The sequence below is a fragment of the Schistocerca piceifrons genome, chromosome 3 (genome assembly GCF_021461385.2).
Source record: "Schistocerca piceifrons isolate TAMUIC-IGC-003096 chromosome 3, iqSchPice1.1, whole genome shotgun sequence".
In the NCBI taxonomy this organism is placed as follows: domain Eukaryota; kingdom Metazoa; phylum Arthropoda; class Insecta; order Orthoptera; family Acrididae; genus Schistocerca; species Schistocerca piceifrons.
The window spans coordinates 758573783-758599842 of record NC_060140.1 but is presented as its reverse complement, the minus strand read 5'-3'; the positions used below and the strand labels follow the sequence as shown (position 1 = coordinate 758599842).

Here is a 26060-nt window from a genome sequence, read left to right as displayed (position 1 = left end):
AAGGCTGTGTAGTGCTGGAATGGGAACAGGGAAAGGGTTGGATGGGTGAGGACAGTGACTAACCAAGGTTGAGGCCAGGGGGGTTATGGGAACGTAGGATGTATTGCAGGGAGAGTTCCCACCTGCGGAATTCAGAAAAGCTGGTGTTGGTGGTAAGGATCCATATGGCACAGGCTGTGAAGCAGTCATTGAAATGGAGGATATCATGTTTCACAGTGTGTTCAGCAAGAGGGTGGTTCACTTGCTCCTTGGCCACAGTTTGCTGGTGGCCATTCATGCGGACAGACAGCTTGTTGGTTGTTATGTCCACATAGAATTCAGCATCATGATTACAGCTTAGCTTGTAGATCACATGACCGGTTTCACAGGTATGGGATAGGTGATGTTTGTGATGGACTGGAGTAGGTGCTGGTGGGAGCATGTATGGGACAGTTCTTGCATCTAGGTCTTGTTGTGGATTGGCAGGAGACCAACCCACTAAATTGAGAGGAAGCCGAAAGGCACGCGTTTAAGCTCACGCAGGCTGGCGTGAGGTCTGGAACAGGACAAGGTAATTAGAACTTAGAAAAAAGGAGGTAACTGGTAGAATACTTAACTTTAATCCATTAATGTTGAACGTAGCCCTTGTCTGTACATTATTTACAATATCAATAGCAACTGATAATGGCACCTTGCTAGGTCATAGCAAATGACATAGCTGAAGGCTATGCTAACTATTGTCTCGGCAAATGAGAGCGTATTTTTGTCAGTGAACCATCGCTAGCAAAGTCGGCTGTACAACTGGGGCGAGTGCTAGGAAGTCTCTCTAGACCTGCCGTGTGGCGGCGCTCGGTCTGCAATCACTGATAGTGGCAACACGCGGGTCCAACGTATACTAATGGACCGCGGCCGATTTAAAGGCTACCACCTAGCAAATGTGGTGTGGAGCAGGGGTTGTGTAAGGATGGATGAGTATGTTGTGTAGGTTTAGTGGATGGCAGAATACCACTGTGGGAGGGGTGGGAAGGATAGTGGGCAGGACATTTCTCATTCAGGGCACAATGAAAAGTAGTCGAATCCCTGGTGGAAAATGTAATTCAGTTGCTCCAGTCCTGGATGGTACTGAGTCATGAGGGAAATGCTCCTTTATGGCCAGACGGTGGGACTTTTGGAGGTGGTAGGAGACTGGAAAGATATGTTGGTGGTGACTTCAATCTACCCTCAATATACTTCCAAAAATGCATGTTTAAAGACGGTAGTAGGCATAAAACATCATCTAAAATTCTACAAAAGGCATTCTCTGAAAATTATTTTGAGCCAGTAGGGACCACACTCAAAGTGTAACTTTGAAATATAGAAAGGTCTTGATAGCACAGTTCTTTATTAAGTGTTACATGTTTCAAAATTTCATCATCAGACTGAAGATAAAAATCAAACTTTATTACAAAATACAGCAAACTTGGTACTAAAGTTTGGTTTCTTCCTTCAGTCTGATAATGAAATTTTGAAATGTGTAATGCTTAATAAAGAATTTTGTGATCAAGACCATCTATACTTTGAAGTTATGCCAAATGTATATGTTTGTGTGCCTCTACTATGTAAGTATTTCTAGATCATGTAATGCACAGTGTAACTGGTTGTGAAAACACACTTGCCCACTTAGCAACAAATAAGCCTGAGCAAATGGGGAGAATATTTGTTGGCAGTTTTGTTTCAAATTACTATTCAGTTGGTATGAAATTTTGGTAGGCAAACAACAAGTGCATATGCTGCTGCCACCTACTCCCCTCCACCCCTATCAATCCATCAGAGCCCAGTTAGTTGCTTCCCTGGAAACCAAATCCTTGCTTCGTAGATTCATTTTTGACTGGTATGAGCTTCCCTTTGTACTTCACTTCCTGAGTGTGGCTTGACTGCCAATTTTACACATAGCCAAGAACTCTGAAACTGGTCCACAAAAAGAAAAGTTTGGCCCCACTCAATATAGATGCTCAAAAAAGGCCTCTAATTCACATCCAATTTTGATGTATGCTTCTAAAATATGCAATAACAAAGGGTAAAATAACAAAGCTTCATGTCTTATTGACATTGGTTTTATTACTGCCTGAGAATTAATCCAAACAGACAAATGAAAACATGCTTCCTGTCCATTATACCTACAGAGATAGACATGCATAAAGCTGCAGAAATGAGGCAAAAATCATCCCATTAAATCCAACTGACATAAACAGACGCCAAAACTTCACTGGCTACCAAAGATTTCAGTCCCGAACACCAAGAGTACTTGTATTGAATACCAAGTACAGGACATATGGTGGAAAAATGATTTCATGTTACTGTATCTGTATGCTTTCTAAAATCTAGGAACAATATTTTGTAACAAAAACTCCTCAGGCTGTGCATATCTCAAGTAATACTCATAGTCTGCCTTAAGCACTACTTTCCTGCCATCAACAATATATAAACCACTCTGAGCATTGTTAAATCAAATATACGTATACAACAAAAAATCTTTTGAAAAGTTTACGATGTCATGTCTTCAAGATCATTTATTTGTGCAGGAAATCGTATACTGGAGAAACTTTACATATGGGAGGAACAAAAAATCAAGCAAAATTTGTAAAAAGTAGCTCTGGAAGATTAGTATTATGGTGATAAGAGTACATCTGAAGTAAAAAAAAAAAAATATTAAAAAAAATTAAAAAGGTAATTAATACCATTCATTTTCTGTATGATCTGCAATTAGAAATTATTTTTGTCTCTTACTAACAATATTTTACAATAAAACCTGGAATTTTGGTTTTCTAAAAAACTCAAAACTTAATATAAAATGTTTATTAGAGGAAGAAGCACAATAGTTGCTTATTACCTGAAACAGATACACACTGTTGATCATTGAAGGGAATATGGTGTTCTGAATTGGTCAAATTTTCAAATGATTTTTGTATTTTTGGAGTTTGATTTTCAGTTGAGGAAGTTAAAAGTTTGGCAATACCTGTAAAATGTAGACATTTGCCCTTCTGTAAAAGAAGTCAGTAAAAAAATTATCAGTATGATACAATAACTCAGGAAGACACAACAGTTTAATAAATAAAAACATTAAGACTCCAAAAGTGCAATAATTACCATGACAAGTTTCCTACTGTCAATGTAATAAAGTATATGTACTAAAATTAATGTGCACATGAGAAACACTTGGATTTAAAGACACAGAAAATAATGTAATAGATAGACTTTCTCCTGAGAAATTAAAACAGCATAAGGATTCATCAGAGTGGCACAAAGCACAAGAAATGCAAACATGTTTAAAACACGCAACTAAGTAGAGCTGTAGGACAAATGCACATCCCTGTGTTGTACACGTTCTTAACTCCTTGTAGCATAATGATGTACTTCCCGAATTTTGAATGTTGAGTTGTTGCCCCATTATGTATTTTCTGCATGTATTTCATAACCTTGTATTTTTTCTGCCCTATTGATGAGAGCTACCAAACACTCCTTCCATGTAATACTCTTACTGCATGGTTCCATAAACTAACTGGTTTTAGACCATATCTACATAATGCCAGAAGATTACACCAAGGGACTGTACTGAGTGAAACAATGTAAAGTATATTTGCAATCCCATCTGCAGGTCAACACTATAGGTGAAAATTGAAAAGCAGGCAGAACTGTGCTTTCTGGTGAAAGTATGTAAGTTATGGTGCTACCTAAGTTTTTTATTTATATAGATGCCAAAGAACTTCATACATTGAGTCTCATCCAATGTGTGCCCATCCTGATCCACTTCTGTTAAACTATTTAGCTGTTTACAGTGATCAAGTCATAAGCTTGTTCCATTATACTGGCTGTGTCCAGTATTGATGTGTGTGGGTCCTCTATCACCATCATGTGTCATCAGCAAGAAACAAAAGTTTTAAAGTGTTCTCCTATGACACAGATAAACCACTTTTCTCCTCACTCCAAAGTTAGTCTTATTCCTGTCACATCAAATGGTAATGTGATACTATGTTCTCTATTGTGAAAACGTAACTCCATACATGCAAGGAAAATGACTTTTACGTTATGCCAGTTTACTTTCTATGGTACAGGATAATTTTTCATATTCATTTCTACAGAACTGAGTTTGTGAGATCATGTATTTATTATATCAGAGACTACAAATCCTAAATATTTCCTCCATATACATTTCTGAAATTATAAACTTCCTACACAACAGACAAAAATTATTTCAGGAGAATCATTTTAACCAAACATATAACTCAAGAAATAAAAATAATTTTATGCTACCCACACACCAGATTAAATTATACATGGCCTCCACAGTATATGGTGATGACAATATACCTATAACAAGTTAATGGGCAAAAGCCTATTTAATATGAAGCTGAAATTTTAGAAATGAGGCTACAGCAGATTCTGTAGGAGAAATGCTACTGTTCAATAGAAGAATTCATAGAGGATGAAATGATAATTTGAGCAAGGGGTAATTAAGTGTTATATTTTATTGTATAAACAGACAATAAAATATAACATACAATAAAATATATAAAATATAACAAGACTGGATTATTATTATGATGCTGCTTATTAACATCAGCTGTTCTTTGTTTGTCATGAAATTTTACCACAATTTGATGTGTCTATTGTACCTGAATCAAATGATTTAGATTATATATGTTACGAGACAAATAAACCACAATTCACAAAAAAATTATTTCTCAAGAGAAACCTTTATGTAAAACAAACTGTGTTGTAAACAAAGTTTAGGATCATGTCTAATTTTTATTTACTTATGTGACTTTAACTTCTGTAGCAGTCAGAGAACAATAATTCCTATTGCAACTGACAGATCATTCTTCAGGTTTTGCATAGCTTGTCAACATTTTTAGTGATATGGGCGTCCATGCTGTCAGTTTCTTACTTCACTTTTTATATTTTTAATAATATCCTCTGGCTTTGAACTTTTCTATCATTGTGTCAATATATTTTTCACTTTTCATGTCTGTGTAGCTGTTCAAGCAGTTGAGGGATGTTTGTTTGCACATTGCCTTTTTCTTGGTTTTATGGTTTGAGTAGCCTTCCTCACTATTCTAGCTTACCATACATGTTTCTATTTGCACCCACTATCTACAGTTTCTTTCTGGTCTTGTCTTTCATACCTTTGCAGCATTTCTATGATTTGACAGATGTTGGTTCACATCCTGCCTTATTAATATTACTTAGTCATCCTTGGTTCTTTGTTCAAACATCCACATTTTGTTGAGGATCAATTAATGTTCTTTTAAAATATCAATTTTCCTCATACACTGTTTTATTCTGGATTATTACAGTTTAAAATGATCGACAAGATTTCTTATTGCAGTAATTCTCTGTTACATAGTGATAGCTACTTTAAGTATCGACTGAATTTTAGAGTTCACTTCCCCCTTTGTTCCTACACCAGCATACACAGTTTGAGAATTTACTTTGTTGATGACTTCTAGTTTTATATTCTTCTTTTCTGTCTTATATCTTTGGTTACATTATTTGAAATCGGTTTTTCAGTGGATGTGATGATGGAGCAAAACAAATGTTTTCAAACACAGGCTCATGTCTCACCCTAAATGTGTGCATCTCATTTCTGATATTATATTCTTTTCAGCGTTTTAATAAATTTACTGCTGTTGGATATCTGTTTTCTGCAAGTCATCGACCAGCTGAAGAACCATTCTTCCATTTTTACAAGGTAACAAGGTAATTCTTTCTTTCCCCCTTCCTCTCTCTCTGGCAGGAAACTCTCTCACGTTATCTTTGACAATGACATCCCACATTTATTGTTATAGTTTCTCAGAAACAAAGCACTGCATTTATTGAATTTTGTTGTGATTCGCTGTGAGCAAATATTGAGTTTTACAGAAACTCATAATTTTCAACACCCTATAACAACAGCAAGTACCAGATTTTGACCAAACTGTTTCAACAGGTCATGCATGAGAGTGTGGCATCGATCCATGGATTGATAGGCCACAACATCATGTGTGTATTATGTCTTTGAGTTGATCTTTGTTTTGTATACTTCCGGGACCTCAGTTCCCGCCTAGTCTTCGACCAGTACGTTTGTCGTGTAATCAAAGTATTGATGTTTAGAAGAGAGAACCGTGGTCATTACCTTACCACCTTGATATCTCCCTCAGTGGTGACCCCGAAGTTCGAATAATCCGTCGAACCTAGTACAAAGTGACTACTGTGCCGGCTTCCGTGGTCTGCGGGAACTTTGTCCGCTACACAATGGCCTTCTACAACACGCCGCCGCTGCCCGGTTTTCACCAGCAACAGCAACTAAATTCAAGCATGCCAGCTGTAGTCAGTGCCCAACATGAATTTCTGCAGTCCTATAGCCTCGAGAACCCAGGGACCTCGTCAGGTGCAGTGGTTTTGAACATGACGCCAGTGATCTCCGACTCTGGCTTTGTTGGCCCCGAAGTGCTTCAGTTTTCGCTGCACAGCAGTACAAGAAACCACTACACACTGATACCAAACTTTAATGCAAGTACTGTAAATAGAGGGGAGCATAGTTTTCATAATGTGCCACAACAGGACGCCTTTTTAAATGTGCAAGCTCCACGTGTGTATCACTTCGTGCCGGTTGCACACTATGTGAATGACATTCGCCAGCCTTTTACTCTGAGTGTTCATCAGTGCAGTAATTTGAGTGCGTCAGGTTCCACCAAGCTCATCAGTGACTCTGTGATGGACAATTTCGCTTTAGATGTGGAGGACCAATTGCATAATAACCTGTCGAGCAACCGCAGTGACCACTTTCACCTTCCGCCGCAATAACCGGTCCTGCTTCACTCCATGCCGGGCTTCCTGCTGACGCATTTTGCTTCCCCTCCAGCTACTATGAACACAGCCAGCACATCTGCTTCCTCTCTACCACCCTCACGACGCAGAGTTAACTTTGACTTGCCTACTCCTGCGTCCGCGAGCGGCTGCCCGCATTCTTCGACCGCCAGTTCATCGAATCTACCTAAACTTCTGGCGTTCAAACCTGCCCACCTGGAATTCTGGTTCAACCTGGTCAAGCAAACTTTCAGTGTCTGTGCACTTGCTGACAACACCCATTTCAGATGCCTCATGAACCACCTCCACGACCGTGTTGACTTAATTTATGACCTGGTTAAGTCACCTCCTCCGAACGAGAAGTACGCTACAGCTAAACAAGTAATACTGGAACGTGTCTCCAAGACAAGAAGAGAAAATGTTTGACAGCTCGTCTATGAAGAATGCCTCGGCGACAGATCTCCATCCTAGCTGTGGCGATGTCTTCGACTTCTTGTCAGTGAATGTGACATGCCAGACATCACGCTCACCGAGATTTGGACAGAAAAGCTGCCTCTGTCTGCCCAAATGGCCATCTCTGCCTATGAAGATAGACCAAATAGCGAACGCTTGCGCTTTGCCGACCGAGCTTACTCCACTCTACTACGTGAATGCCATGCCCAGCAGTCCAGCAGCTATGCCAGTTTCCAACCACAACCAGGGCCCCAACGTGGATGCCCCACTAAACCTAAGTCTGTCAAGCTCGCCACACTACCGGCACCTTCACATCCGCACAGCAACAGCACATCTGACTCCGTGGAAGATTCTGGGCTGCCGCCGTCTGACCACTCGCAGGAGGAGCAGACGTTTGCCCATAAATACTGTTTCTTCGAAGCAAAATTTGGGGAACAAGCACACAATTGTAAACCGCCGTGCTCCTACCCAAACTTAAACCGCAGGTAGGCAGCGGCGCCACCTCCTGTGGTGTAAACAATAGGCGCCGTCCCACGCTCCATTTTGTGCCCAATGCTAATGCTTCGAATGGACGAGTCTACGTCCACGACTTGAACTCTGGCACAAAGTTTCTCATCGACATGGGTGCAGATGTTTCCCTACTTCCATCTTGTCTTGCTACCGAAAAGATCCGGCTACACAAAACTGTCCTATGCGCTGTAAACTCATCTAGTTTGTTGTGCTTAGGTTCTACTTCATATGCAGTGTCCCTCTTGGCTGAGTGCAACCTGAAGTGGTCCTTCCTGGTGGCTGACATCGACAATCCCATTTTGGGCATCAACTTTCTACGACACCTCAGACTGTGGCCTGACCTCGTGAAGAATACAGTGTTCTACCACTCTACGCAGGAACACATCCTGTGTGCTTTGTCGAGTGTCAATAGTACTGCTAAATAGGTCCACCTGGCTAGGAAGTGTAATAACCTCTCCTCCGAGCTCTTGTCATGGACCAATAAGTGGCTCATGGAGTGTGTCGAGCCTACACGCCTGCACTTGGAACAACTTGAGCTACACCATCTCCTCAATGACTTAAGTAATGAGTTATCTTCGGCACGGCAGCAGCTTGCAGCAGATGACGCCTCGGCAACACACAAGGTTAGTCGGTGCCACTACAGTGTTCTCGCGCCCGAGTGCATTTGTGACCGTGTGCCACATAAACTGTACAGTGTCCACACTCCCACCAGCTCTAACTGTGTTAATTCGCGTGCACATTCATCCCCCTCCTCGCTTGGGCAGCTAACTTCCCAGGTGCAGGTTAATGTTTTTGATTTACTGCCATCAGCTGTTCATTTGTGCCCACTACCACCACCAAGCTCGACAGCGGCACCTTCGGTTACTAATAAACAGTGTACCAACCTTGTTTTGCATAGCTCACTTGTTTGTCACTCCCAGCCACCCAACAGTTGGCACTTATGCAAAATTTCGCCGTCCGTGTCACAACCCAGCCTAGCGGCTGCCGCACACACTATGCCACAGACAGTCGCCTTGTGTACCATGTCGCGCGTTTCCGTGGTTACAGACGGCACCGCCCACAAACTTCGCTTGCAAGACAGATCACCTATCTCTTGCCGACCACGTCATCTCAAGCCAGAACTCATGAAAGTGGCTTGCAAACAAATAGATGATCTCCTAACAGCCGGCATCATCGAACCATCTGCTGGATGCTGGGCCTCGCCTATCCACTTCGTCACAAAAAGCGACAGCACCTGGCATATGGTTGGCAACTATACTAAGTTGAACTCTCGTACTATCATAGACAAGTACCCAGTTCCTAACATTGTTGATTTTAACCATGCTCTTGCAGGTGCCAAATATTTCACGGTAGTGAATTGTAGGAGAGCCTATCATCAAATTTCGATGGCACCAGAGGATATTGAAAAGACAGCTGTTACAACACCTTTCGGCCTTTTCCAGTACCAGTTCATGCCCTTTGGCTTCCACAACGCTGCACAAACTTGGCAGAGAATCATAAACAAGGTGTTGTTTCATACGGATTTTTGTTTCGTTTACTTGGACGACATTCTTATTTTCAGTCCTACTTTGCAAAAGAACAAGGAACATTTGCAGATTGTTAAAGACACTCTTACCACTGCTGGTGTTGAACTGAATAATAAGAAGCTCCAGTTGCACCAGACTTCGGTAAGATTCTTAGGCTACATCGAGTCAGCAAAGGGCCTCACTCCTCCCGAGGATAAAATCAAACCTGTTTTGGATTTGCCACGCCCTCACTCGTTTAAGGAGCTGTGCAGGTTCATCGGAACAGTTAATTATTATAGGAAGTACTTGCCTGCTGCAGCCGAGTTTCAGGTTCCCCTAACAGACGCCCTCGCTGGCAAAAATATGACTGGTATCCGCCCAGTCCCCTGGACCCCTGCCATGGAACAAGCACTTGACAAACTGAAGCACCTACTAGCAAACGTAGTGACTGTTGCCACCCTCATCCGACACTACATTTTTCATTACCGCAGATGCCAGTGATACCACAGTAGGTGCTGTCCTCAGCCAAACCAGAGATACTACTTTGCAGTTCTTTTCTAAGAAGCTCAACAGCACTAAAAAAAGTACTCAGCCTTTGATATGGAGCTCTTGGCAGTTTATGAGGCTGTGAAACACTTTCGCGCTGAGGTTGAGGGTAGAGACTTCTACATTTTAACCGACCACAAACCTTTGGCTGCTGCTGTAAAGAACCTCCTGACTGACCCTCCACCTAGATGCTTCCGTCATTTGGACTTTATTTTGCAATTTACCTCTGACATACGATACATCAAGGGTGTAGATAATGTGGTCGCAGATTTTTTGTCTCGTGTCAGCGCTCTCACAACTCTGATAGACCTCTTTAACTTGCCTCAGCTGCAGTCTGCCGACACGGACACTATGGACCTTATTTCTGATCACAGCTCGTTACTCAAACCTGTGCGATCCACCTTTCCCAGTGTCATAGGTGAAGTTTGTTGTGACAAATCAACTGGTACGCTGCATCCCTTCATACCCAAACATCTACAGAGACAAGTGTTTGACAAATTACACAACCTAGCTCATCCAGGTGTGAGAGCCTCTACCAGACTTATTTCAGAGCGCTTTGTCTGGCACGACATGCGTTGCGACTGCCAAGCCTGGGTCTGTGCCTGCATTCTGTGCCAACAAAATAAAGTTTCACGGCACACATCGCCCCCCCCCCCCCCCCCCAGGCAGCTTCACCGCTCCTCCCAGTCGCTTCCAGCATGTTCACATGGACTTGGTGGGCCCCCTCACCCCCTCCGAGGGTTACAGACACGTGCTATCTATTATAGACAGAACCTCTCGTTGGGTGGAAGCTGCCCCACTACCCAATGTTACATCCGAATCAGTGGCACGATCCTTCATGGGCACTTGGATTTTACTCTTTGGCTGCCCTGTTTACTTAACGACCAACCAAGGCCGTCAGCCGTCAATTTGAGTCTGCCTTGTTTTCTGAACTATGTAGGCTGTGCAGCATCAAGAAAGTTCATTCAACAGCATACCACCCCCAAAGCAACGGCCTCGTGGAACATTGGCATAGGACGCTTAAGATGGCCCTACGTTGCCATGGTCTCCTTTGGGCGGAAGCCCTGCCATTCGTCGTACTCCGTTTGTGGACCACTTTCAAGGAAGACCTTAAAGGCTCAGTGGTCGAGTTTGTCTACGGCCAGGTGCTTACACTGCCAGGCGAACTTGTTGCTCCTACTCCAGTCGCCAAACCATCCAAACTGCTGTTCTTGGTAGAACAGGTGAGTTTACACTGTAACGAGCTTCAACCCCCACCCCCTTCCAGCTACACGCTCAGCACTTGTGAATTTGTGTTCCTTCGCGACGACACTGTAAAAGCCCCGTTACAGCCCCCTTACACAGGACCATACAGAGTTGTCAAACAAACCATTAACACAATGGACATTGTAATTAAGGGCTCCGTAACTACTGTCTCCCTCAACAGGGTTAAACCTGCTCGCATCGAGTTTTCCCCTACCTCACCCACCGTTGAAGAGACCACGCTCTCTGGCCACCCTCGGCCTTCTTCCTCTGCTCATGATTCGAGTAAACTCACACCTATACCAGCCCTGTCAACAAGCCCACACTCATTCCAGGGTTTTCCGCCTCCTGGCTCCCATAGCAGAGGCCCCAGCTCCCAGGGCTCTAACATAACAGTTCCATCTTCATGCAACAGCACACTGTGCCACTCTTCTAACCAGTGCAGCCCGCAGGTTTCTGCCATGCCCACTCAGACCTCAATGTCTGACACTCACCCCTCTACTCGCAGCACGCCGCCCTCACCATACTATGGTTTCCCCACCCCACTGGCGCAGCATACCTCTCTGTTAGCAGGCGCCACTTACGAGCTCTCTACCCACGTTCATCCTAATGACATTTGTGGTTTATCTGTTGTCATTAGTGGTGATATCGCATTAGTGCTGCTTGCGTGTGATGATTCATGTGACTCATTAGGTGGTGAGTCACAACGTATAGTGAAGCATTTCAAAATCTCTTGAAGTGCTACATGTGGCAACCTACGTTCTTATGTTAGGCCAAGTGGAAAGGTGATCATTAGGTTCCCTGCCGACGACACCAGCACTCTCGCACTGGCCAACGACTACGACTGCCGACGTCGCTTCAAGACTTCAGCATCACCATTCCAGGATTTGCTCCACGCTCTCCTCCCACACAGCCCATGCCGTTATACGTGGAGGAACTCACCGTAACCCACTTAAAACTCTCGCCAACCCCCCACCCCACCACCTTTGGGTACGTACTCCATATTGTGGGCTGCACTGGTTTTGTATACTTCTGGGACCTCAGTTCCCGTCTAGTCTTCGACCTGTACATTTGTCGTGTAATAAAAGTATTGATGATTAGAAGACAGAACTGTGGTCATTACCTTACCACCTTCATATCTCCCAAAAGAGCAACTTTAATTTGTAATTTTAAAAAAAACCTGAATTTTGAAAAATTCTTCAGTATTTATTGGCCTTTGAAAAAATATTCCTCATTTGAGTAGGAATTCTTGAAGCTATCTAGATGGTTCTTGACAAAAACATATTTTACCCCATGGATTGTTTTGGCAGTGTGTTTTCTTTTGTGCAGGAATTTCATCCAGTTATCTTTACCTTCTGTGAGTTCCATTTTTGCCACACAAGTTGCCCTTTCCTCAAAACCATATCACATTAGCAGGTCCACCATGTACATTTCTGTTGTTTTGTTAATGGGTCTATTTTGTAAGTTAGTTTTGCTTAATGCTTCTTGTCACTGCTCTGAATTTTATGGCTCTCAGGACTTGAGCTTCTTGGTGACTTCTTCCTATCTGTTCCATGCTGACTCACCAATTTATTTGTATTGGGACTTCCTAGTGATCTTTGGAAGTACCTTGACCTAGATCTTTGAGAGATAGTAACACGAGACATAATTTGCACTTTTCAGAACTTTGACATCCAGACCTACAAGTATCAATGTGCTTTGTTTGTAATAATATTATTGTTATTACTACTCTGCACTAAATAAAACCCTGTACTTCTGCAATATGTGCTTTGGTCCTAGACGTTAGCCACTCTGTCTTTCAGTGTCCTTTGTAGAAGAAGATGTGATTCACAATGTTTTAGAAATATTTTTAGAAAAGAATTAACTTTCTTATCTTAAGATGTCATTGGGAAACTTGTTCACCTTTTTCATTCTGCAAGTTACCTCTGATTAGAGCAACTGTATCAGCATTTTTGAATATATAAAGTTGTTCCTTTCCCCTTTTGAATTAAAATAAATTGTTGGTAACATTTTGTTGCTACAATTTTACAACCATTGTCAGATAACCAATTTATTATGTAGCTTGTACATATTTTGTGAAAGACAATTGATTTAGAAGTAAATTATCTATCTCTATTGTACTATTTACCTCTATTCTTGCTGGGAATATTACTGCAGAATCAACTCAAAGCTGGACAACAGCACCATATTTTGAAATGCCTTTCATCAGTACTGTCCAACATTAAATCAACTTAGAAATCTTTGCATATAATGACTTTCTACTAATTTTTTTTATCAACAATATTAGGAAAAGTATAAGATTGCTACTCGCTGTAGAGATAACCCACTGAGTTGCAGACAAGCACAACAACAGAACTGTTACACATTATAGCTTTCTGCCAAAGCTTTCTTCAGCAAAGAAAACAGATATACATTCACACAAGCAATTCCATCTCACACTCGTGACACCGTCAGTCAGAGTTGCTGGTAACAGTGGTCATGTATGTATTAGGTGTGCTTGCTTTTGTGAATGTGTGTTTGTTTTCTTTGCAGAAGAAGGCTTTGGCCAAAAGATAAAATGTGTAACAGTCATTTTGGTATGCCTGGTTGCAGCTCAATGGGTCATCTTTATGAGGAATATCAATGTTATCCTTTTTCTAATATTGTCAATAATTTGTTTGAAAGACTTCATACTCGGAGGTCAAATAAACTATTAATGTCTGTCAGCTGCTAAAGTAATCAACAGTACTTACACTTTTAATAGCAAGAAGCCCATTTTGATTTGATGCAGATTTCAATTCTTCAGGTAGAGTTTTTGTTAGAGATACATTGCTGGGAAACCTATAACACAATGCCTGATAATAAATACTCTTAACACCCTAACAAAAATGGAATGGACATAAAAAAGAATTACATTCATGACTGACCGTTTCTCAAAGCTGTGTAGACTCTCTAATGAGGACACATTTTTTTTAATGTTATAGGCTAAACTGAGATTCCTGTTTGTGTATTTATCATCAGCTGGCTTCAGAGAGAGTCTTATTTTTAACTGTGTAAAAGAAAAATAAATTATTTAGAATCATTTCAGTAATAAATTCAAAGTATATTATAGTTAAAGTAAAACTGTTAGGTACACTTAGTTATTGTCAGTTAAAAATTGACCACATATATTAAAAACAGACAACATTTACAATAATTGCTGCTCTGAAAGAAAAGGTTTTTTCCCATATGCAGTATTCAGTTCATTTTCACCAATATGTAATCACTAGCCTTTTACCTGCAGCTTCACCTGTCACCTGCTTATGCATTTGACATGTATATTGAACACACCTAATCCTCTCTCTCTCTCTCTCTCTGTCGACCTCTTCCTCCCTCTGTCTGTCAGTCTCATGCTTCCACCTCTATCTGTCTATCTCCTCCTTCCACTCTCTCTGATCTCTTCCTCCCCCTCCCCCCCCCCCTCTTTACCATTTCCTCCAACCATTCTCTCTGTCCACATCTTCCTCCACCTCCCTCTTCCATTTCCACCTGCCCCCCAGCCCTCTACACCTTCCATCTCTCTCACACATACCGCTCTCTTCCACTCTCCCTGCCCATTTCCTCCTCCCCTCACCCCCTGCTTTGTCTATTCCCTCCTCTATTCATCTCAACCTGTCCACTTGCTCATTCGCACATGTAGTCCTTGCAATACAGTTCAATAAAGCAGGCCAATATTGCTCCAACATCATGCCTGTCATGCAGAGCACGCTACACATAGGGGGCTTGAAAATCATTTCTTTGCCCCTGATATACAGATGACTATGCAAAGCAGGTTGATGCTACTATAAGACAGCATGCATGTCATGCAGGGCAGCCTAAATCTCAGACATTGGGAAACTGTGTAGGCTGCCCTGCAAATCAGGTTGATTTGGTGGGCTGATATAAAATGGTTCAAATGGCTCTGAGCACTATGGGATTCAACATCTGAGGTCATCAGTCCCCTAGAACTTAGAACTACTTAAACCTAACGAACCTAAGGACATCACACACATCCATGCCCGAGGCAGGATTAGAACCTGCGACCGTAGCGGTCGCGCGGTTCCAGACTGAAGTGCCTAGATGGGCTGATATAGTTCCCACATAAAATTCCTTTCATGCATGGCAGCCTATAGACCAGGGGCTGGAAAAAACACATTTTTCCCACGTCTTTGCTCCTATTGGAACTACGAGGTTATAAACCCCACAGTGCTGAAATGAGGCCTCTGTTTCAGTGCCAAATTTGGTTGAAATTGATCCATGAATCTGGGAGGAGATACCAGACATACACACATATGCTCTGCTTTATACATACACTGAAGATCCAAAGAAACTGGCATATCTGCCTAATATTGTGTAGGGGCCCTGCAAGCACGCAGAAGTGCCGCAGCACAACATGGCATGGACTCGACTAAAATCTGAAGTAGTGCTGGAGTGAATTGACACCATGAATCCTGCAGGACTGTCCATAAATCCATAATAGTATGAAAGATGGAGAGCTCTTCTGAGTGGCATGTTGCAAGAGTGCATTAGTGGGTCTTTGGCTCTGAAGGCACATATCGATGATGTTTCATTGAATGGTTCATACAGTGTAACTTGTTGATGGCTAAGCAGTGAAATCTGCAGCATTTTGCAGAAGAGTTGCACTTCGGTCACACTGAACAATCCTCTTCAGTCACTGTTGGTCCTGTTATTGCAGGATCTTTTTCTGGCTGCATCAATGTCGAAGTTTTGTTGTTTTATCAGATTCCTGATATTCATGGTAGACTCGTAAAATGGTCATATGGGAAAATCCCCACTTCATCACTACCTTGGAGATGCTGTGTCCCCATCACTCATGTGCTGATTATAAGACCACATTCCAACTCACTTAAATGTTGATAACCTGCCATTGTAGCAGCAGTAACTGATCTAACGACTGTGCCAGATGCTTGTTGTCTTTTATAGGTGTTGCTGATTGCAGTGCCATGTTCTGCCTGCTTACATATCTCTGTATTTGAATACGCATTCCTATACCAGTTTCTTAGCACTTCAGTGTTTATAATAGAGATACACACAAGTTTCTGGCCCTACCTTTCCATTGTGCCAGTGTACCACTCAACACTTTCTCTATATGGTATGTAGCATGTATCATTTCACATTGTTGTTAAGCACATGTTTATGCTTTTTGGAGAAAAATAATAATATTATTTGGATAAGTTAAGTCATGAAGCATATTTTGCTATGAAAATAATGTTAAGGAATGTCCCAGAAAGTTTGTCTACAATTTAATTAATGTATCCATATATTTTACAATATCCACTCCTTTGACTGTGACTTCTTAGAATCGTTTGTGGAATACAAAATGAATGATAATCAGCAGAATAGACAAATACTCTCTATGGAAATTATTTTTATGTGTTGCCATGAACAGTCATGCGTGCAGTATGGCGTGCTGCAGATTACCACTTCAAACTTGACCACCAGCATTCCAGCTCTTATTTCTTATTTAACATTTATCAATTTTTAAAAGTTCTTGAAATACCTTATGTTTGTAATGTTTTTGTATTTTTAAATATTCAAAGTTTGTACAAGTACCAGAATTCTGGAATATTTGATGTATATACATGGTATAAATGGCTGCATTCTCATCCAAGAGTTCAGTTCTGACAAAGTTGTACATCAATATCAGCAAAAAATGTGCTTCCAGTACTAAGTGTAGAACTTTGATGGCCCTGCCTTTGGATTTGGATTTCATTGTGGATTGGATGTGGCACTGTGTGATAGGGACACCACATCTATATCACCTTGGTTCCAGTTGTTGTTGTTGCTGCTGCTGCGGTCTTGTCTGAAGACTGGTTTGATGCAGCTCTCTATACTACTCTATCCTGTGCAAGCCTCTTCATCTCCAAGTAACTACTGCAACCTACATCCTTCTGAATCTGGTTACCGTTATCATGTCCTGGTCTCCCTCTATGATTTTTAAGCCGCACGCTTCCCTCTGTACTAAATTGGTCATCCCATATTTCTCAGAATGTGCCCTACCAATCAACCCCTTCTTCTAATCAAGTTGTGCCACAAATTTATGTTCTCCACATCTCTCTTCAGTACCTCCTCATTAGTTACTTAATCTACCCATTCAATCTTCAGCATTCTTCAGTAGGACCACATCTCAAAACCTGCTATTATCTTCTTGTCGAAACTGTTTATTGTCTATGTTTCACTACACTCCATACAAACACTTCCAGAAAAGATTTCCTGACACTTAAATCTATACTCGATGTTCGAAAATTACTCTTCTTCAGAAATGGTTTTCTTGCCACTGCCAGTCTGCATTTTATATCCTCTCTACATTAACCATCATCAGTTATTTTCTGCCCAAATAGCAAAACTAATCTATTACATTAAGTGCCTCATTTCCTAACCCAATTCCCTCAGCATTACCTGATTTAATTCGACTACATTCCATTATCCTCGTTTTGCTTTTGTTGATGTTCATCTTACATCCTACTTTCAAGACATGGTCCATTCCATTCAATTGCTCTTCCAAGTCCTCTGCTGTCTCTATGAGAATTACAATGTCATCGACAAACCTCAAATTTTTTTTCTTCTCCTGGACTGTATTTCCTACTCCAAATTTTTCTTTTGTTTCCTTTACTGCTTGCTCAATATGCATTTTGAATAACCCTCTCTCATTCTCCTCTCAACCACTGCTTCCCTTTCATGCCCTTCGACTCTTATAACTGCTGTCTGGTTCCTGTACAAATTGCAAATAGCCTTTTGTTCCCTGTATTTTACCCCTACCATCTTTATAATTTGAAGGACACTATTCAAGTCAACATTGTCAAAAGCTTTCTCTAAGCCTACAAATGCTATAAACATTGGTTTGCCTTCCCTTAACCTATCTCCTGTGAGAAGGCTTAGAGTCAGTATTGTCTTGCATAGTCCTACATGTCTCCAGCATTGAAATTGATCTTCCAAGTGTCCGCTTGTATTAGTTTCTTCATTCTTTTGTAAAGAATTCATGTTAGTACTTTGCAACAGTGACTTATTAAATAACAGTTTGGTAATTTTCACACCTGTCAGCACCTGCTTTCTTTGGAATTGGAATTTTTTATTCTTCTTTAAGTCTGAGTGTATTCCACCTACATCGTACATCAGATGGAGTTTTGTCATGGCTGGCTCTCCCAAGGCAATCAACAGTTCTAGCAGAATGTTGTCTACTCCTGGGGCTTGTCTTGACTTATGCCTTTCAGTGCACTCTCAAATTCTTCATGCAGTATTATGTCTCCCATCTCATCTTCATCTTCATCATCTTCCATTTTCATAATGTTGGCCTCAAGAACATCTTCCTTGTATATACCCTCTATATACTTCTCCCACCTTTCTACTTTCCCTTCACTGCACAGGACTGGTTTTCCATCTCAGCTCCCGGTATTCATATAGCTGCTTCTTTTTCTCCAAATGTCTCTTCAATTTTCCTATAGGCAGCACCTATCGTCCCCTAATAATATATGCTTCTAAATTCTTACATTTGTCCTCTAGCCATTCCTGCTTGGACATTTTGTACTTCCTGTCAGTCTCATTTTTTAGACATTTGTTATTTCCTTTCATCTACTGCATTTTTATATTTTCTCTGTTCATCAGTCAAATTCAGTATCTCTTGTGTTATCCAAGGGTTTCTAGTAGCCCTCATCTTATACCTACTTGATCCTATGCTGCCTTCACTATTTCATAGCTCAAAACTACCCATTTTTCTTCTACTGTATTCCCTTCCCTTGTTCTTGTCAATTGTTCCTTAATGCTCCCTCTGAAATTCCCTACAACCTCTGATTGTTTCTGTTCATCCAGGTCCCATCTCCTTAAATTCTTACCTGTTTGCAGTTTCTTCCCTTTTAATCTACAGTTCATAACCAATAAAGTGTGGTCAGAGCCCACATCTGCCCCTGGGAATGTCTTGCAGTTTAAAATCTGGTTCCAAAATCTCTGTCTTACCATTATACAACCAATATGAAACATTCCAGCATCTCCAGATCTCTTCCATGTATACAACCTTCTTTCATGGTGCTTAAACCAAGTGTTAGCTATGATTAATTTATGCTCTGTGCAAAATTCTAACATGCGGCTTCCTCTTCGATTACTTTCCCCCAGTCCATATTCACCTACAATTTTTCCTTCTCTACCTTTTCTTACTATTGAATTCCATTCCCCATGACTATTAAATTTTTGTCTCCCTTAACTATCTGAATAATTTCTTTTATCTCATTGTAATTTGTTCACTCTCTTCATAATCTGTGGAGCTAGTTGGCGTATAAACTTGTGCTACAGTGGTGGGTGTTGGCTTCATGTCTATCTTGGCTATAATAATGCAGTCACCATGCTGTTCAAAGTAACTTATCCATGTTTCTACTTTTTTATTCGTTATTAAACCTAATCCAGCATTACCCCTATTTGATTTTGAATTTATAACCCTGTATTCACCTGACCAGAAGTCCTGTTCCTCCTGTCACCAAACTTCACTAAGTCCCTCTATATCTAACTCTAACCTATCCATTTCCCTTTTTAAATTTTCTAACCTACCTGCCTGATTAAGAGATCTGACATTCCACACTATCATCCATAGAACACCAGTTTTATTTCTCCTGATAACATCATCCTCCTGAGTAGCCCCATCTGGGGATCCAAATGAGGGACTATTTTACCTCCAGAATGTTTTACTCAAGAGGATGCCATCGTCATTTAACCATACAGTAGTAGAGCTGCATGCCTTCAGGAAAAATTACACCTGTATTTTCCCCTTGCTTTCAATTGTTCACAGTACCAGCACAGCAAGGCCATTTTGTTTGATATTACAAGGCCAGATCAGTCAATCATCTAGACTGTTGCCCATGCAACTACTGTAAAGACTGCTGCCCCTCTTCAGGAACCACATGTTTGTCTGGCCTCTCAACAGATTCCCTTCTCTTGGAGTTGCACCTATGGTACAGCTGACTGTATTGGTGAGGCATGCAAGCCTCTCCACCAATGGCAAGGTCATGGTTCATGAGGGCAGGGGTATAATTAGTCAAAATAAAAGCAATCACCTACATGGACAGGATCCAGAATACAAGCAGAACATCATTGTCAAGGTCTGTATATTTAACATATCAATGGATTCCAATCCAACATCTGCACATCAGGCATCCATCAGTGTTTTCTGATTCAGGACCTGGCAAAATGATGGAATGGGTTTGACTGAGTCACCAATTACAAGTGAGATGATTTGATGTGTTTGACAAATGTGCCCGGCCCAGCAGTGGCTCAAGAACAATGAAGAGAAACTTAATAGCAGAGATTAATTCGAGGCTGAAATGAAAGAAAAAAAGTTTGGCAACAATCAGCATTAAGTGCACTTAGCTGAAGAAAGACTGAAGAATAAGACCCAGCATCATGGGGAAATGAGAGAGTTGTACATACTGAATGTTTAAGCCACATGCCACATCATGAATCCTGACAGGACAGAATCCTATAAAATCTCACATTTGCTGAAAGAAATTGAAGAAAGCATGCACAGAGCCCTTCTGGTACAGAATATTACAACAATAGAGGAATTCATCAAATTGTCAACAGAGGAATTCATCGGTGATGCCAACAAATTGAGGAAGATATGTACCAGTCTTTAGCACAAATCTTTGCAATCAGCTGAATGCACCAGGGAGAATGTATTTAACCAACTCATAACTACGTCACAGCCATAAAATGACAACCCAGCACCTGACAAACACAGGTACTATCAACTCCTATGTGAATTCGAATGTCATGTGGAAGAACAGACATTTGGAAGAAAGAGGATAACAAACTGATGTGTTTGCACTATGGTTGTGGTTAGCTAACTGGACTTGAATTTGGAAAGACAGTGGTTCAAATCCCTATCTGGCCATCTAGATTTAGATTTTCTATAATTTCCCGAAATAGCTCCAGACGAACGCTATATTATCACACCAAGCATCAGTCTTCTATTCATGTGAATTACCTGCAGACAATTACAGCTGACTTGTGGGATGAAACCCATCACTGTACATGGAAAGGTCATTCCCCAACAAGCTGCAGCCACACTTGGTTGTTGTACAGTGGTACCAGCGATTTGCGTAGCTGCCAACTTCTAGGAAACTAAGTGACACGATTATCTACAGATGTGAGACCACCACAGGTGCCTATCTTCCACAGATGACATTCACCAAAATATCAGTGAATCTAACTGACATCATCATCAATGGTCAACTTGTCTGGGCACTAGTTGTCTCAAGGCTTCCTTTTCTGTAATCTTAGATGTTTATCACTGCCAGCTGAAGAAGACTATGCTCAGTGATATGAAATTGATGGTGCTGAAAGTCTCACTTGGAAAATATGTCCATCTGACATATCTTCCATGGATGACATTCACCAAAATGTAAGTGTAACTAATTGATGGTCATCATCGATGGCCAACTTGTCCAGGTGCTAGTTGACTCAACACATCCTTTTCTGTAATCTTGGATGTTTATCATTGTCAGTACAAGAATACTATGTTCAGTGATAAGAAATTGGTGGTACTGAAAGTCTCACTTGGGAAATATGTCCATCTGACAGAAATATGTATGGCAAGAATAACTACAAGCGACTGAACACAGCCCTCTGAATTTAAAGTTTTAACGGAATGTAGTCATAATATTATTCTCAGATGGGTCGTCTTGCAGCCAGGAAAAGCAGTTGTTGAGTGTGGAAGATCAGAGCCCCGGATTGACAAAGCTATTCCAACAAGCACACTTAACAAATTGTGTCAATAATTATTACTTAAGATCTGTCTAATCATAACTGAATAAAGCAAGTTTTTCTTTCCATATGTGTTTGACATTTATTATTTGTAAGACATCTTCAGTGGCATGAAATACACAAGTATTTGTGTTTAAACTGTTTTGGACATTATATATTGAGGCTATAAACAGTTCTGGCACTTTCTACTTATCTGTGATGTAGCAGTACCATAAATTTCTATTTACAAGTTTGATAGCTGTTGACCTACATGCATTTTCGTCCCTTCCTTACAGCTGTTCTTCTTCTGCTTTCTGCCATACAAAATTTCATTTTCACAGCATTAGGAAATGAACAGTTGTTTACTTGATGGTATTTTTTGCAATGTGTTATCAACAGCTGAACATTATTACTAACTGTTGAATGTGATGTCAGCGAAGTGACCCCTTGTGTGTGTGTGTGTATATGTGTGTGTGTGTGTGTGTGTGTGTGTGTGTGTGTGTGTGTGTAGTTGCCTGCATGCCTGCATGTTTCAGTATGATTATGCAAGTGATTATGAAAACTTTTTATAAATTATTTTTATTTTATATTTTTTGTGTATGTGTTTGTATGTATTTGTTTCATCATTTTATATATTGCTTTAACTTGTTGGTATGAATGAGAGGATTTCTTTTTAATTATAATAAAAGAAGCAATTCTTTTATTATGTTTAGCAAAGAGTTTATGATGATGTGTGTCTTGTCATTTATCACATGTTTTTTCTCTACTATGGACTTCTGGGTGTGACAGTGCTCCCACAGTGATATAACATGATGGTTGTGGTTGTTTCCCTAATTATTTTCATATCTTGTTTTGAGTTGTTAGGATGATGGCTATGGTGTTTTAAGTGCTCTGAAAATGTAGAATGATTTGTTCCAAATTTTTCTTTCCCACACCTGAAGAGGAAGAAAACCAAATAGATCTTCTTGACATAACAATAATAAAGTCAAACAGCAAATATTCTTTTAATATTTGTGGACAACCAACAACCACATACACAATAATACATTCACTTCCAATCACCCCACAACCAGAAGCTATCTGCACTAAGATACATGTTACGTAGTATAAACATGATCCCATTCAATAGGAGAAACTATTGAAAGAAATGAGTACAATCATACAAATAGCGAGGAACAATAGGTATGACATAGTACACAGACTTTATTAAAGAATTAAAACATAAATACGAAACAATCACAACACATTCAACATATCCAACACATTCAACATATCCCAAATGCAGAAACAATAAAAAGCCTCAAACCCACAAACACATACAACACACATTCACAATAACAATACCATGTAAAGATAATACACATGGTACACTATGACATACACACATAAATTAACACACAGAGTGGCAAACATACCAAAGGCACAGGGTGTCCATAAACAAGATCTGTTCAAAAAATTCCAAAACATTGTAATTTGGCAACAATGGTGTGTTGGAGCAAAATGGAGTTGGCATCCCTGCACACACTTATGTTTAATGTGTAACTGCCAGAATTTTCATTTTTGTGTGTCTGTTATTGTTCCGTGCTGTATTGAGTAGAACATTATGTCACACAGTTTGCAAATTTCAAGATAACAGAGTGACAGGAGCAACACGTCTGCATTACATTTTGCATGAAACTCAAGAAAGCCTTTACAGAGGCACACCAAATTATGTAGGATGACTAGAGTGATGAGTGATTAAGCCACACTTGGTGTTACAAATGGTTCACACAGCTTAAAAATGACTGGATGGAAGTAAAAGATGACCCTCATTCAGGATGCCCTTTGACATCTACGACAATGTTCATGTCAGGAATGTCAATGAAATTGTGCATGTCAATCAAAGACTGACAGTCTGAGAGATTGCAAAAGAATGTAATATTTCAGTTGGATCATGTCATGAAATCCTGACACAGCATCTTGGAATGTATCATGTTGTCACCAAGTTTGTCCCATGGCTCATGACTCAAAACCAGAAAGACCTTTGCCTTGCAGTCTGTGAAGACCTTTTGGATCATGAAAATGAGAATGAGATGTTCCTTAAGAAAATCATAACTAGTGATGAGACATTGGTCTATGGTTATGATGTTGAGACCAAGGTTCCATCTTCACAATTGGTCAGGAAAGGTTCTCCAAGACCAAAACAGCACATCAGGTCTCAGGTCAAATGTCAAAGCCATGCTGATAGTTTTCTTTGAAGGATTAGTTCATTATGAATTTAAGCCACAAGGGCAAACTGTTAATCATTGGTACTATCGGGATGCATTGCAATGCCTGAGAGACAATGTGAAAAGAAAATGGCCTGAAATATGGTGAGACAATTTGTGGCTCTTGCACCATGATAATGCACCTACACCTTCATCCCTGTTCATGCACGACTATTGCACAAAAAATTAAATCACTCTGATGCCTCATCTTCCAGACTCACCAGACCTGGCCCCTGCAGACATTTTTATGATCAACTTGAGAAACCCATTGAAAGGATTTGCAATGATAGACAAGATAAAGAAAATTTGCACATAGCATGTCATGCAATCTAGCAAGAGGCATACCAAGACTGCTTCCGGAACTGGAGAAAGCATTGGGAGTGATATATCAATTGTGGAGGAGGGTATTTCAAAGGTAACCATGCATAGTAAGCAAAAGGTAAGCGCAGAAAAATTTTCTGGACAAAGATCTGAATTTTTTGAACAGATCTCATAGAATACAAAACCATGCAATCTATCCAACACAAATTATTACACATTTGCAGAACGCTTAAAACACCATAACCACCATCCTAGCAGCTTTGAACAAGAAACAAAAACCATAGGACAAATAACCACAACTAATGCCTTATACCAATGCAGGAACACTATCATATACAGAAAGCAATAGCAGAGAACAAACACGACAAATGAACAAACACACATCAACACAAACTCTTTGTTAACCTTAATAAAAGAAATAAAAAAGTAATTAAAAGAAATCATCTAATACATACAACCATAATAAAACAAACACACACATATAGAGACACATCACTGATATCGCAAAGACACATTCAACAATAGTAATAACATTCAACAGCTGGCAACACTATCCAAAACATAAAATCAAGTAAACAAATGTTCATTTACCAGTACTGTGAAAATGAAATTTCCAATTGCCTACCATTCACAGATGAATGACCTTACAAAATTCAATAATATGATATTGAGAAAAATGCTCTCAATGTACGCTGATATCAACCAGAGAGATTGGGGTACAATACTGCCCACTGTGACATTCTTATACAAAGCAGTGAAGCACAACACTACAGGCATCACAGCATTCTTTCTGCTCTACAGTCACGAGATTCAAATGACAATATACACACTGTTCCCATTTCAGCTTGATGATATGCAGGATGACTACGTGAAACATCTCATCACCAGTACTGAAGAAACAAGACAGTTGGCTCACATTTAGACCATGAATGCCAAGGAGAAAGACCAAAAGAACAAGAGCTACAATACCAAGTACTGACCAGTGACATACAGCCCGGGAGACTTAATATGAATTTTTATTCCTGGTCATAAAGTAGGACTAACGTGAAAGTTTCTATAGTACTACTTTGGGTTGTAGCATACCCTTTGTTGCTTGTCATGTAGGAAGTTCAGAAGTATGACTCTTTATTATGAAGATAAAATTTCAGAGATATTCTCCACATGAAACCATACCACAGTCCAGAGGTACAGACTGAAGATAGGAGGTTCAAGGGAACTGAAGATCCACTCAGCAATTGTGAAGCATCAACAGTAGGAGCTACCTTCAATGTCCATCATAGTGGACTGTACATAACAACAAGACCACAACATGATGAAGATCTACCAGTGCCACCATACAGAGGACGTTGATAAGATCTAGATCTAGAGTGCTAAAGTCGGCTCAAATGAGAACTTCTGAAAGAGCGGGTCATTGTTTCTTGGGAGAGGGAGCAGTGTCACAAGCTGTCACACATGCAATGTGGTGTAGTGGCTAGTGTTGCTAGCTTACATGCTTAGGGTCACCAGTTCAAACCTGACCACCTGCTATTTGTTGTTTAGTAGTTATCATTTCTGGAAGGTTCTTGATATATCTTATGTTTTACATTCTGGAATATTCAATGTTTGTACAAATACCAGCCTGCTGGAATATTCAATGTCTGTATGTTTGGTATCAATAGTTCCGATGCCACAGCGTAGTGACATGCTCGTA

At 40.4% G+C, this 26060-nt stretch overlaps 1 protein-coding gene across 1 annotated transcript in view; it reads right to left on the bottom strand.

Annotated features, from left to right (window-relative positions):
• Nucleotides 1-26060, bottom strand: part of LOC124789912 — a 225582-nt gene that overhangs the window by 3663 nt on the left and 195859 nt on the right. The window contains exons 10-12 of the mRNA XM_047257429.1: nucleotides 13967-14088; nucleotides 13793-13880; nucleotides 2849-2999 (exon numbers count right to left, since the gene is read on the bottom strand). Coding sequence (XP_047113385.1) covers nucleotides 2849-2999; nucleotides 13793-13880; nucleotides 13967-14088 — 361 coding nt within the window. The remainder of the gene's footprint in view (nucleotides 1-2848; nucleotides 3000-13792; nucleotides 13881-13966; nucleotides 14089-26060) is intronic.